Source organism: Rhea pennata, chromosome 20 (genome assembly GCF_028389875.1).
Source record: "Rhea pennata isolate bPtePen1 chromosome 20, bPtePen1.pri, whole genome shotgun sequence".
NCBI lineage: Eukaryota > Metazoa > Chordata > Aves > Rheiformes > Rheidae > Rhea > Rhea pennata.
Window position 1 is genome coordinate 8,445,552 of NC_084682.1, and position 14,408 is coordinate 8,459,959.

At 37.8% G+C, this 14,408-nt stretch overlaps 1 protein-coding gene across 3 annotated transcripts in view; it reads left to right on the forward strand.

The window, feature by feature from the left end:
* Nucleotides 1-14,408, forward strand: part of RABEP1 (rabaptin, RAB GTPase binding effector protein 1) — a 44,571-nt gene that overhangs the window by 22,022 nt on the left and 8,141 nt on the right. For all 3 annotated transcript variants that reach the window (XM_062592692.1, XM_062592693.1, XM_062592691.1), the window contains exons 5-11: nt 4,753-4,872; nt 7,737-7,872; nt 8,638-8,816; nt 9,663-9,788; nt 10,463-10,930; nt 12,837-12,941; nt 13,718-13,834. In XM_062592692.1, coding sequence (XP_062448676.1) covers nt 4,753-4,872; nt 7,737-7,872; nt 8,638-8,816; nt 9,663-9,788; nt 10,463-10,930; nt 12,837-12,941; nt 13,718-13,834 — 1,251 coding nt within the window. The remainder of the gene's footprint in view (nt 1-4,752; nt 4,873-7,736; nt 7,873-8,637; nt 8,817-9,662; nt 9,789-10,462; nt 10,931-12,836; nt 12,942-13,717; nt 13,835-14,408) is intronic.

Here is a 14,408-nt window from a genome sequence, read left to right on the forward strand (position 1 = left end):
GAAGGCTTTACTTTATGTACTTTTTGTTATATGGGAGCAGAGAAAATCTGATCTCAGGAGTGCTGCTTGAAATAACTGCTTTAACTGTCAAATTTGATACTCCAAGCACATTTGCATTTTTCTTTTTAATCTTCCATGTTAAACCTTTGAGTTTTTTTCCTCAAGGAGACTAAGAATTAAAACAAAATCAGGAAATGGAGAGTCAGTTTCACTACCACTCTCACCCCCAACATCCCAAAAAACTGTAGTTGGCAAGCAAAAAATGATCATTCATGCACTACCAAACAGTGCAAACAGAGGAGTTTGGCTTATTATTTGGAATTTGCTATTTGTTTGAACATTTATGACCAATTCCTCATGAAAAATGGTATTTCCAACAAAGGTGAATTAATCCTCTGAAGAATTTATTTTATTTTAATGCATAAACTTGTGAGGAATTTTTTTAAAAATACCTCTTGTTCTTACCAGTTCTAAAGAAACTCCAAACATCTCAAAAGATTAAAAAGGAAAAAAAAAACCTTTTTCTCAGAGTTGTAAGGAGGTCCTATACCAGCATATAAGATAAAACATGTGTTTAGTTATTAGAACTAGCATAAAGCCATACCCTTGTCAGGCTTTTACTGTGAGGTTAGAAAAATGGATGTGGCAGAAACAAGATCACAAATAACTTGTTTCTCTCCAGGACACTGGCCTTCTTGGCTAATATCTCAGTTCAGTTGTGTTCTATTTGGCTATAAAATAAAATTTAAACAAAATCTGTGAAATCCATGATTACTGGATCTGTGTAAGTGCTAAAGATTGTCATCTACATTTTTTTTCCCCTAAAGATATGAAGACTAGTTAACAAAAGTTGATTCTAATTTTGTAATTATCTCTTGGGATGTAAACCTTACTACCCTACAACTTGTGGTTGAATGTTCAGTTTTGGTCTGTGCTATAAGGCTTCTTGTATGCATGTTATTTTTGCTGGCTGGGGAGCAGTTGGAGAGGGTGGATAATGTTTTGATAAGTGTACTATTTTGAGCTGTATTTCCTAGATTTTGACTACGTTGCAGGAGGTGTGCAAGTCTGGCCTGCAAATATGTAGTGTGGCGTTCTTGAATGGATTCTCATCAGAAGGAGCACGTCTAGTGGAACATGCATAATTGTCAGGAAACAGCAGTTTTACTTTTTTATGGAAATGTATTTCAAGTTGCAGACTGCCGAATCGCTGTAGAAAACTTGTGTTTTTGTGATTTTTACTGTAAAGTGAGTGTTTCTAGGAAATCTATGTTAAAAACTTTGCATGTGCTACTTAAATCTTCCTCTGAGTTTAAACATGGGAAGTACCTTTTTATAATAACAAGCGTGCTTGTCTAATGATTAACTTTTCCAAAAATGTAATATTAAGTCCTTTTTTTTAAGTCCATTTTCCTGTTGTTTTATAATACCAGATAGGTGGGTTTTTTTTTTTTTTTGAGTTATCATAGATGCTGAAAGCAATCTAGCCATTGCCACATGTACGCCCATGTCAGTTCTCTGCCCAGTAATGTCTGAGCTCCTTCTGAAAAATGGCTTGGTGAGGGATGCACCTTGCACACTGGCAAAATTTGGCTAATCCAGTTTATCCAGACCTTATTTTCTGTTCAGGAAGGTTGCTGATTTGCAGCTGGAGCTGTACTGAATCTAAAGGCTCTTCTTAGCATGGATGTGTCAAACCCTTGCCTAGCAGAAGTCTACTGAACAGGTATTTTGAATCTAGAGTGAAAAAATAAAAAAGGACAAACCTCTACTTACAAAGCACATTTGATAGGTAGAATAAGAGGAATTGGAAGAGGGGGGTAATCTGATATCTGGCAGCACTGACTTTAAAAAAATCTGAAGTCCAATAAGCTTTCCTTGCTGATGATAAAGAACATTAAAAATTGATTTTAAACCTATTCCAGCATTTTACTTCTGCTTGAAAAAGAGAGTCTCAAATTTTAAGTGTGTGTGTGTGTGTGTGTGTGTGTGTGTGTGTGTGTAGAAGTTGCTTGTTATTTTGTTTGTTTGTTAGGAACAAATTCAGATTCAGTGTTTGAGATTCCCCCGGCAAAGTTTTTGGCAGGTTTAATACCTTAACTAAGACATCTTCTCTGGCAAATCCCTACTTTTTTTTATAAGCAGCTTAGCTATTGATCCTACCTCAGGCACTTCTGGCCTCAGTAGGGGCTTTTATTCATTTATTTTTGTTTGGTGATGAATAAATAAAGGTGGTAATTGTGTAAAAGCTTGGTTTACTGCAGTCAATTAAATTTGGCAAAAAGTTAAAGGGCATACACGTTTAAATGGCCATACTTTGGAGGACTCTGAGTAACTCCTTTTTATAGAGGAAATGTGATACTGTGACACTTCTTGCCACATGATGGCACGTGTTATGGGACTAAAAAAAAATTTTACCTACTCTAAGTGGATTATATTTGATATGTGATGTGGCAGGAGGTGATAAAGACGCTTGTGTTATATGGAGGAAAAAAAAGGCATGCTGTATTTCTTTGAAACACAGTTAAATTTTAATACAGTTTTTTATAGGATAGGTATTCTCATTTTTTAAAAATGTTTGAGTAGGAACAGCCTCTATTTGGGAGTCTCAGCACTTTGCCTCAATTTGCGGGAGGCTGGAAGCGGAGCCGGTGACCACCGCTGCCTTCTTTAGCAGAAGCAAGCTGTTCAGGGTATTCAGCTCAGCCTCAGGCTGACCTTTTATATATATCCTGTTTGCAAAACCTTGCAACAAAAGGGGCAAACTTCAGTTGTGTCCACAAAGAAGTGGAAGCTAGAGGGATTTTTCTGTCAGGTGGAATTTGATACGTGCAGTTCTGTCCTGCCAGCTGGTCGCTGCTAAACAGTCTGGTTTTGTCTTTGGTGAACTTTCTGACAGTGTCTCTGAGTTGGTTGGTTCCAGCTCAAAAGAATTTGTTGCTTTGTCGTCAGCGTTGAGCAATGTGAAATCAGAGTGGCGCTGAAATGTTCTTGCAGATATCGTGAATAAGTAGGAAAAAGCTTATTCAACAGCTCTAAAAATGTTGGGCGCCCTAGTCCACGTGAGCGTGCTCTGGGTGGGTTGGAATGAATGGAGCCGGTACGAGGAACGAGATGCTCAGCGATGCCTGCAGCTGAGCCCCTGCTCCCGCCTGCTCGAAGGCTGTGGCTGCCGAGCGGCTGGCCGCCAGCGACGGGGTGTGTGCGCGCGTGTGGCAGTCACGTGCCCCGTGTCTTCTGAGGCCCTTCACGTTTTCCCACAGGTTTTGTTTGTCCTCTTTGGACAAGCAAGCTAGCGGTGACGGAACGCACCAGAAGTGAAAGAAACGTGAAGAAATTTAGTTTTGCTTTGTCTGTAGAATTGTTTTTTTAAAGCTTTTTGGAGCCCAAGGGCCTGGTAGCACTCATACGTTGGCCAGGTATTGTGATACTATTTTTTTTATCTATTTGTTTTAACTGATTTTGAATCCATTGAAGTCTTCCGTTACCTCTTTTTCTTGCGGAAGGTCTTGTTCAGAATGCAGTTGTCCACAAACTGACTGGAAAATGGAAATCTAGTGAGTAACCCCCGAAACATATATCCGAATCTAGATTTAAAACAAGACATGAGTGTCACCTAGTGTAACAGTTATCTTTGCTGGTAAGATCAGGAGAAGTGTCATCTTTGAAAGCTTCTGTTTTGGGACACAGTTTTCATTTTTTCTTGCAAATTCTGCCAGTAGAGGATAGAGAGTAATTGAACAGCGTGAACCTCCATATATAAACACAACAAAAATTAGGTAGCTTAAGTTCTTTGCGGCTTAAACAATTTTATTGTGGTGAATATTCGAGCCTGAATTTTCCTTGGAGTGGTCTGCTTGCTGTTGTGGAGTCTCTGGGAGCTGTTGCTCTCACTTGGGCAGGTTTTAGGACATACGTGGAGGAATGTCGGAGAGTATAAGGAGCGGGGATGTCAGGGCCGCCCTGTGCAAGGCTGGATTTGAATGCTCAGTGTTATTTCTCGTTTTAGTTCTTACTGTTTTTACCTCGTTCTTTCTCTGTTCTCTCATATCGGTCGTCTTATTTTCTTATTCTGCTTTGATCTTTCTAGAACTGCTTTTTTGGAAATATCATGGCTTTTGTGATAGCTTGACTATATATAATTTTGAAGTATTTAGTACAGTAACACCAAAAACTGATGCTACATCAGTAGTAATTTAAAGTTTAGAAATGGATTTCCAAAACAGAACCAAGCTATGCTGTGTGTTACTGTGCAGATCCCTTTGCTTTTTAAGCAGAGATGAATAGGTAAATGAACATCATAAAATGAGTAAGTAAATGAACAATCAGTAACTCACCATGCAGTTCTTGTCATATACATTTTTTGTGTGTTATTTGGCAGCAAATTGCAGGACAGTTAGGCCTTTAATAACAGAAATGTCTACATATTTTGAAAATGCATGATTCATAGATTTTCTCTGGAGTGTTGAGTGATAGATTTACTGACAGTCTCTTTAAAAGCAGATATTCATGGTCCAATCCATCCATGGTTTTAAAATTCAGCTGCCTTCAGTGAATGGAGTAAATGCACCATGTTGTCATAGAGATGACTGCCGAACTAAACAAATAGCAATAAGATGAGCATTTGAAATGGAAGTTTAGTCAGCTATTTTTATTGGCATAGGGTTTTTTTCTCCAGATGTCTCCCATAATGCAAAATGTTGTAGTGAAAACTGTGATAATGTATTAATAATTGATTGCATTAATTTTCAGGCCCAGGAAGATGCTGAGAAGCTTCGTTCAGTTGTGATGCCTATGGAAAAGGAGATTGCAGCTCTAAAGGAAAAACTGACAGGAGCTGAAGAAAAAATAAAAGAGCTGGAAGCATCAAAGGTGAGGTGGAGTTTAATTTTCTCCTAATGTGAATCTGGCGTCATGGTAGTTTGATGCAGGTAAGCAATGACAAACTTTCTAAAGAGAAGAAGCGGTATACGAAGCTTCTCATGCACAAAATCTCTCTTCTTCTGTAGTGCAAATAACACATTTGGCCTATTTATGTACTTCCGTGTTTCTGTTTTTAGAGTTGGGTTACATGTGTATATCATCTATGCTTAGCTTAAATTGCATAAATTCAGCTCTACTGTCAATAAAAGCGAAAAAGTAAAGCTCTAGAAAAATAGCTTGGTTTCACCTCTCCAGAAGTCTGGCTGTTAGATTAGTGTCATGCTTAAAGTCACAGAAAGATTTGCATTTGGCACAAGTTTTTAATCTATTTCCCTCCAGCATCTGCATTTTTGGTTTCTAATTCTAGGCATAAAACTGAGGCAATATGAGCAGAATTTTTTGTGTCCTTTCTTGTTTTCTTGGCAGCAACTTACAGTATCACTTTCTATGAGTCTGAGCTTTCCTTAAAGTATAAGAGATTTACCTAGGATTTCTATATCCTTCAGAGGTCTCAGAAATCCTGTTTAACTTTCTCATCAGCTGTGGAAGATAACTAATATCTGCAATTGGTATAAAGCAGTTGCATTTAATGTGTTGTTTTATACAGAAAGAAGGATAGCTTTTTTAATAAATATTTTATCTTGAAAATCAAGTATGCTGAAATTACAAAATAACCTAGTATTTGGGTGTTTTTCTTTGTGGTCTTCTAGCTCACGTTTTTTTTTTTTTTTTTTTTTTTTTTTTTACAAGATAATCATAATAGATGCTACTGACTTGCTCAAATTCTACCTCTTGTCTTCCCTATTAGTTCCACTTAGAGGATGGTGTGGGGTTTGAGGGAGGAGTGTAACAGTCTTGACAATTTTACTGTATTGTTTGATAGGCCGTGCTGCAGCATTTTCCCTTCTTTGTAGATTTGTTTATGCTAATCCATTTTCATTGCAAGGCCGAATTTGGGGCAGGGGAGAAGATATGAATCCTTTCTTTTCTTGTGCTCAACTCCCTCCTCTTGTCTCTCTCTTCCACTGTAGGAAAGGTTTCAGGACCAGGAATTTTGCTCGCGTCTGTCAGCGCTCTTAAAATCTGAGCAGGGCACTCAGTGGGATGAGTAAAAGACAAGCATAAATCTCTTGAAAAAGAGAACAGCTGTTTTATCTTTTTTTTTTTTTTGAAATTTTGTGGGTTTGTTTTCTTTATGGGTTTGCTTTTGTTTGTTTTTGTTTTTCAAAAGTTCCACTTTGGACAGTGATTCTTAACAAAGAAAATACTTCACACGTTTCATTTACTTGCAGTCAGTTCTATTTCATTATTCCTCATGTCTCGCGTTCTCAATAGTTCTATTTTTGTCACCTGTTTAGCTGAATGTGAAAGAATTGCTATTTTTTATCTAGCAAGGAGATGCTGGTCCAACTTTTCTGTGTATCCCTGCCCTCTTTTCTCTTTTTAAATACACAGGTAGTTGTGAGGTTGTTAAAGTGCTTTGATCAATGGCACTGTAAAAATTCAAGGCATTATTTTGATTTGTATTATTAGACTGGTATGAGGACTGACAAGTTGCGCAGAATGCGAGATACCTTTAACTTTTCTGTCACTCTTGATGCAGTCTCAGGTCTGCTTTGAGTCATGCTATTTTGTTTTTCAGTGTCAGGTATTTAGCTGGATCAATGAAACAATGCATTTCTTCTGTTTTCTGCAAGGCTGTTCCAGCCTTCCCAAGGGTGATTCTCTGGGTCTCATTTCTCCTTCCAAAGGCTGACAGGCTTGCAGACAGAAGACTTAGTATCCTAAGGCAGGAGAAATTGACCCCACCATTAATGGCAAATTAACACAGAAGGATTATTTTGGAATTCTGAATTAGCTTCTGGAGCTTCCTGGGATGTGTCGAAGAAGATGAACAACAACTCTGTAGAGCCAGACAGGAATTGCCTGAAGGCTTTCACTTTCTTTAAAATAAAAATTCATGTGATTCCAGACTCAGAAAGTCATAAAGCTGTGTAAGACCGTAAAGAAAGTCTTTGGCCAGTTCCGTGTTCCGAGGTGGGACCCATCTGTACATACTGTGTTTGACAGACATTTATGTAGCTTTATCTTAAAAAAAAGATTTTCAGTGGAGATTCTATAATCTCTGTAGGCCTGTTATTCCAGTTCTTTGTTGGCTTTGCTGTTTAAAAAAAAAAACAAAAAAAAAAAAAAAAAAACACTTCCTGATATATTTCCTCATTCTTCCTTAGTGTAACTGCTTTTTATCCCATCCTCCAAGGACAGATTTTTCTTTTCCTTTACAGCAATCTTTCACGAGTTTGGGTTTTTTTTTTTTTTCCCCTCTACCATCCTCCAGTTTTCTCTTATCTTAGGCTAACATCCCTGGTTTAGTTCTATCTTCCCTCATAGTCATGTTTTCTGTCTATTGTCACTCTGTTCTGAACTGTCTCCACATCCTTTTCAGAGGTATAAAACCCCAAACCAGATACAGTAATTGAGCTGCTGGCTTATCAGTGCTACTTAAAAGATTACTGTCTGTTGTTCTTGGATACTAGCCTCTTCACCATCTCTGTGTTTGATGCTGTTGTTGTTGTGATCTCACTGCTGAAGCTCTCAATATACTTAAATGTTTGATTTAGCAGAATTTTAATGAGTAAATAATTTAATAAAAATAGTACTTGCTCACTGGTAGTTGAATATTCTTGATTTCTAGAAACAAACTTGTGTTTGGCAGCTGTATGTTACTCAAACAGGAGGCACTATAATTTGTAATAAAAAGGAAATGCTTGAGAGTGTCCTCCACTGAGATGGTTTTCTCTCTCTTTATTCAGGTTAAAGAATTAAATCATTATTTGGAAGCTGAAAAGTCATGTAGGACAGACTTAGAGATGTATGTGGCTGTTCTCAATACGCAAAAATCAGTCCTGCAAGAAGATGCAGAGAAGTTACGGAAAGAACTGCATGAAGGTACCTATCTAATGAAAATCCTTTTGATGTTCCTACACTGAGGATGCAAAAAACAACATAGTTATTTATTCTCTTCTGGTTTCTTATCTGTGTTGTATTGAAAAAAGTAGTGGGGAAAAAAAGGGATAATTTAAATGTGAAAGCTCTTGAAATGTTAACAGAATGATCAGCTTTGGAGTCCTCTTATGAGGGAGAAAAGTAACAAATCCATTCCTTCTGAGGGTGGTGGTGAGAAATAGAAATTCATGGTATTGCAAACTTCATTCTTATTAAAGTGATTTTGCTGGTCTCCTTATTTGTATAGAATTATTAGCGTTATTTCCATAAGACAATCTAGCAAGAATTTGCTTCCAACTCTGGAATACGTCCATTTTGAATGCCCAGTGATGGAATAGATGGGTCAGTGTATATGAATGCTAGTACAGCACAGAATCACTGTAGAGGAACAAAAAGCGGAATCTTCTGCTGAAATAAATAGAAACTTACAAGGCATCATTTTAAGAAGGACAATTAAAAAAGACCTATCAGAATTTATTTTCAAAGTTACAATGTTAGTCTTTTAATTGGGAAATCATAAGTTGTTGGTAATACATCCATATTCCCATGCCAGGATTAGGAATTACAAAAATATCATATTTCATCCTAAATAGATGTTGAACAAAACCTGACTGTTTCTGATTAGAAAAACAACTACTTTTATTCATGAGCATGTTTCTCTTTGGAAGGAGATTTAAAAAATTTTTGACATTTTCTCTTCTTGAATAGTCTGCCATCTCTTAGAGCAAGAACGACAACAGCACAACCAGTTGAAACACACATGGCAAAAAGCCAATGACCAGTTCTTGGAGTCTCAGCGTTTGTTGATGAGGGACATGCAACGTATGGAAATAGTTCTGACCTCGGAGCAGCTCCGACAAGTTGAGGAACTGAAAAAAAAGGATCAGGTTACTTGGTGCTTTCCTCTCTTATAGAAAAAGACTGTAGAAGTTGATAATGGTCTGTTGGGTTCTGAAAGCACATGCTAGAGATGAGAGAACAAACCATAGTTTTAATTGTATTCTTAACTTGAGTTAACTGTTAAAAGTTCCAAAAAAAGACAGTTTCTATTAAAATTATTAGCTGTCATTTGTACAAATATTTTAATATTCATATATATATAGTAACTAAAAAAGTAATTTTGCTATTATTGTTAAAGGAAAGGTTAATAATATCCAGAATTTTAACTTAGAAGAAGAAATGCCTTTTTGTGATGCAAAAGAACTGTGTTAAGGATGTTGGGATGGCAAATTTCACTTCTAGGTTTTTTTCCTTTGTGTACCTTGCTCAGGAACAAACTGAAAGAGCTTCATAGTAAATCTTCTTATACAAGTGATTGTGTACATGCTTTATGACTTACTATTCTTTAATGTCTGTCTTCTTGAGCAATTTTGTGTATGTTCTATTGCATTGGTTAGTGTGATTAAGGTACTTTTTCTTTTCACTTTTGGTTTTAATGTTCATGCTGATATAAGTGAGGTCATTAGTGATGCAAGTATGTTAGCAGGTTACATACCGTCGCTCGTGTAACTAGCTATTTTTAAGGTCATCAACTAAAAGTGAAAAATTAAGTTCTCCTTTAGATCAGCATAGAGGCACAAGTGCCTTGTGAGATGAATACTAGCTTTTTAACCGAATGAATCCTGCCCAGTGTTGTCTTTGAAGCTTAGCTTATCTTGAAAGCTAATGTCATGGCTGCTAGGACAAAAGTGAATCCTGGTTACATGCTTTGTCCATTGACCACTGATTTCTAGGAAGAAGATGATCAGCAGAGACTTAGCAAAAGAAAGGAGCAGAAACAAAAGGATTCAGATGATGAAACGAAAGCTTCGTGTTCTCTAACCCACGAGGAATCCCTTACACAGTTTTCTAATGAAGAGGTAAAACAATTGAATAATTCAAAGCAACTTCAGACAATTTTGCATTCCTCAGTGTGTTCATTATAAATACAAATGGAAACTTAATGTTCTTTATTCTCTACAGTTTATAATTCTTAATAAGCAGTTAAATACTTTTTGGAGTTGCACTTGAATATGTAAATTCTAATAAAGACTGGAAGACAATACTTCCAACAGATCTCTCAAACTGGAGAGATCCAGTTAAAAATTACAACTTTTCTGCATTGGGGATATTAATTGTTGTTAATGTCTGTTGAAATTTACAACCACTTTCTAACACACCTAAATCTTCAGAATTAGATCTGTTAAATCTGAATGTTCAGCAGGTGTATTGCAGCTAACTGCTAATCTGCCTGTAGGTCTCTGTTTTTAATTTACACTGATTAGGCTAGTCTGTGGTCACTGGTTGCTAAGTTAGGTGGTTGGTTGGCATGTGTAAAATAGCATTATTGTGTGTCTGTCTGTGTCTGTGTGTGCACACGTGCACAGGTGTGTGTTAAACTACAGACAACTGTGTAAGGTGAGGTTTTTGGCCATGTAAGTTCAACAGCCATGCAGTTATCATGTCTGATCCTTAGTGTCGAGCTAAGTGTCTTTTTATACAGCACTTCTGAAACGGAGTATTTAAATCTTTCTTCCTTGTTTTTCAATTCCAGGTGCATTTAAACAGCACCCATGGCTCAGTCCATTCATTGGATGCAGACTTGCTTCTGTCTTCTGGTGAGTCTTTCAATAAATCAGATAATGATATGTTTAAGGATGGACTACGGAGAGCACAGTCAACAGACAGTCTGGGGACATCTGGATCTTTACAGTCCAAAGCTTTAGGATACAACAACAAAGCAAAATCTGCTGGGAACCTGGATGAGTCAGATTTTGGACCACTTGTTGGAGCAGACTCAGTGTCTGAGAACTTTGATACAGCTTCGCTTGGGTCTCTGCAAATGCCAAGTGGGTTCATGTTAACCAAAGATCAGGAAAAAGCAATCAAAGCAATGACACCAGAGCAAGAAGAGACTGCTTCCCTTCTTTCCAGTGTTACACAAGGGGTCGAAAGTGCTTATGTATCCCCTAGCGGTTACCGCTTGGTTAGCGAGACTGAGTGGAACCTTCTGCAGAAAGAGGTGAGTAGCCAACATGCGTCTTCAGCGGTCGCTGTCAGTGTTAGGGGAGGGCCTGGCAGGTGTAGCCTTTAGTCTGGCAAATCTGAGGCAGGGAAGGAAGAAGATGGGAGAAATGAAGGAGAAAATGGGAATCTAAGAAAAAAGAAATTATAGTCCAACTGGACTTGGCTAAGAAAAGGAGTAGAGCTAACAGTGCTGTTTGGTACAGCCAGTATATTTACAGAGGGTTATGCATGGTACATACTTCAGAAGTGAGCAACTGAAATATCCATAATATCAGGCTGCTACAGAGCAAACTTCAGAAAATTGTCGGGGACATACTTCTTAAGAAACCAAATTTTTGAGAGCAACAGGCAGCAGACTGGACTTAACGCTCTGCCAGCATCAGTCTCTTTCCATACGGGTGACTGCAGAAACTGTTGCTTCTGAGTGTTCTGCATGCCAGTTCTTCAGTAGCTTTGTATGATGCCAGTCCAAAACATGCATATGGTCTTTTGCTGAAGAGAGGAGCATTGTGTGGCTCCTGTACTTACTATTTCAGAAGAAGAGCAGCCAAGGAGCAATTAAAAAAAGCGGGAAGGGAGAGGTGGCAGGAAGGAAGGTAACAGATTACCAGAAATGAGTGAAAGGGAAGACGAGGAGAAAAAAAGAGTAATATAGGAATGCAGGTGTCTGCAAAGATCTCTCCAAACCTATTGTAATGTTGCTATTTTTTTTGTGTTGCTACTAATCTATAATGGGAAGAGAGGTAAACGAGGTAAACTACATGTAGTGATCTCGGATTCAAGTTAAATCCTGGACACTTGAGCATTTGCTTGCATTAACATTTGGATGCCATTTCACTCTAGCCCTTTCTTAGAATTCATAGAAGAAATACACTCCTTCCTACATATTTCTGGAGGCAGGAGTACAGGCAGGGCATGTGAATGCCACTCTGTGTGGGAGGAATGTGGAGCAGCGAAAAGGGATTCCAGCTCGGACCCGACTTAGAGCTGTAGCTCTGGAAAAACTTCCACTTGTCTCTTTAGCCAGAACTATTACATTTGCAAAGTGACAGCTCATTTTCTCTTTATTCCTCTATGTCGTCGTCGTCATCCCCCCGCCAACCCTTTTTGCTTCCTATCTGTTGGGACTGTTTGGTTTTGTTTTATTTTACCAAATAAATGTCTGTATTCTACTTCATTGCTTCCCTTTTTCTCTTTACAGTGCAGATCAGACTGAGTCAGATCAATTATTTTTCTAGCTGATTATTCAGTCTCCGATACTGAGCAACACTGGAGGATGATATTAGAAAAGTAAATAAAACCTGATGATGGCTGTAGCACAAAACTAGTAAATGTCATTGCAAAAATGTTCAAAGCTCAGTTATAGGGAGAAAAAGGTTCTGAAGAAAGTCCAGACCTGGTGAATTGACTTTCTTTTTAATTTATTTGTGCTGATCAAAAAGATCTGTGATACTGTATATAATGTTGGCTTGTAGTAGAATATAATTGCATGAAAAAATGCTATCGCCCATTGAAATCTCTTCTCCAGGATGTCTATTTCTATGCAGACTGTTAAGTACTATATTTCAAAAGGACTCACTGAATGACTTGATAAACTCTTGCATGCCATGGCTTATTGCTCTTGTGCTAGCAGTAGGATTTATGCCAGGAAAACCTGATACACAGCGGCTGTTTTACATTACCCTTTAGCTTTTAGAGTGACATAGTCTTTGTTACATGATTCTACATGATTATTCATAATATTTTCTGTGAACAAAATATTCGTTTTGTATGTACTCAAGTATATGTTTTGTATTCAAAACGTTCATTTTTGTATGAACAACACACCTCAGAGTGTACAGCACTCCTACGTTCCTTAAAAAGTTTGACTCTTACGGCAGGTGATAACTCTGTGTTCCCAGGTGCAGAATGCAGGGAACAAGCTGGGCAGGCGCTGTGATATGTGCTCAAATTATGAGAAGCAGTTGCAAGGGATCCAGATTCAGGAGGCTGAGACAAGAGACCAGGTGGGATTTCTCTGCCAGCTCTAGCAAGAATTTTTTGGCTTTAGGAATTACTAAGAATGCAGCAATGAACCATCTTTTGTTTTATTCATTGGTTTTAACTGAAGGATGTCAACATACATAAAATCTGGAATACTTATATCATTTTACTGACATAATCCGATTTGTTACTGCTTGTTTATGATCGTGGACTCTGCATACACATATTTCTTAAGTATTTACCTCAGGGAGCAACTTTGCATGATACTATAAAATCTTGTAGTGGAGGCACTGTTCCATAAAAAGTGTTGTGCTCATGCAGAAGTCACTGTTCTTAATAATTCATATTCCAAAATGTTTTTTGTGTATTAAATTCTGCTTTCTTTGATACTGCGAGAATTGTTAACAATGAAGAAAAGATTAGAGGCGCTCATCTTAGCAGCATAAAATGACTCTAAAATATTGGAGGCTTTGTTCCCTACCATGCATTGAACCGTCTTCAGAAGGGTAGGAAAGACATGAGTCTCATTCTGCTGCAAAAATCAGTGACTGGAGCCTTTACGTGGCAATGGTCCAGTACAATTTGGTATCCTGTGTTTTCTTAGAGGTGCAATTTGTGATGCAACGTGTTTCTTTCAAAAGAACACTAAAGGAGCTTTTGGATTGCCAAGGGGTTTGGGGGATTTGTTCTGTTGTTCAGAGGTGGGATATGGGGTGGGTTATATTTATGTCCAGGGAATAAGTATCCTCCCTCCCACCCCAAGAATGGAAAGTTAAATTATTTTCTTGCAACAACATAGGTGAAAAAGCTGCAGGTGATGCTGAGGCAGGCTAATGACCAACTGGAAAAAACAATGAAAGATAAACAAGAATTGGAGGATTACATGAAACAAAGCGCCGAAGACTCCTCTAATCAGGTACTAACATTTTGTAGTAATGTTACTTGTGAATAATGTTTCCTGATTCCTTGTATGTGACCGGAACTCTTCTCTTGCGTTAGATGTGCACGGACTGTCTGCCGTAGAGGCAACAAAAATGAGAATTTCTAGGGTTAGTTATGATCCATCTAACTGGCAGTCTGCCACAGCTTCCATATGAGTCTGGCATGCTTCTGTTACCATGTCCCAGTTTTGGTTCTAAAGTTGCATCTCCTGACTCAGTTATGACTCAGTTTTTTCTAGATTGCTTCTTTCATTTTGAATCCTGTCAGTTTAATATCCAAGCCATGTTTCTCAAATAAAATGTCAGAAAGTCAGGTTTCAAAATGGCAGAATAAATCTCATTAATAATTTAGCAAATTTATGGTCCAAGCTGAAGGACTGTATGGTGTTTTCTGTTTATTTTGTGCTATTGGACAACATCCTAGTTCTTTAGCAAGATACTTTTCTCTTAGCTTATTTTATAACAGGCTTAGGATATGATTTGAGGTGTACTGCTATGTCTGTAACTTAAGGTTTTGGTAACTTAAAAGACCTGTTTTGCAGACACCTG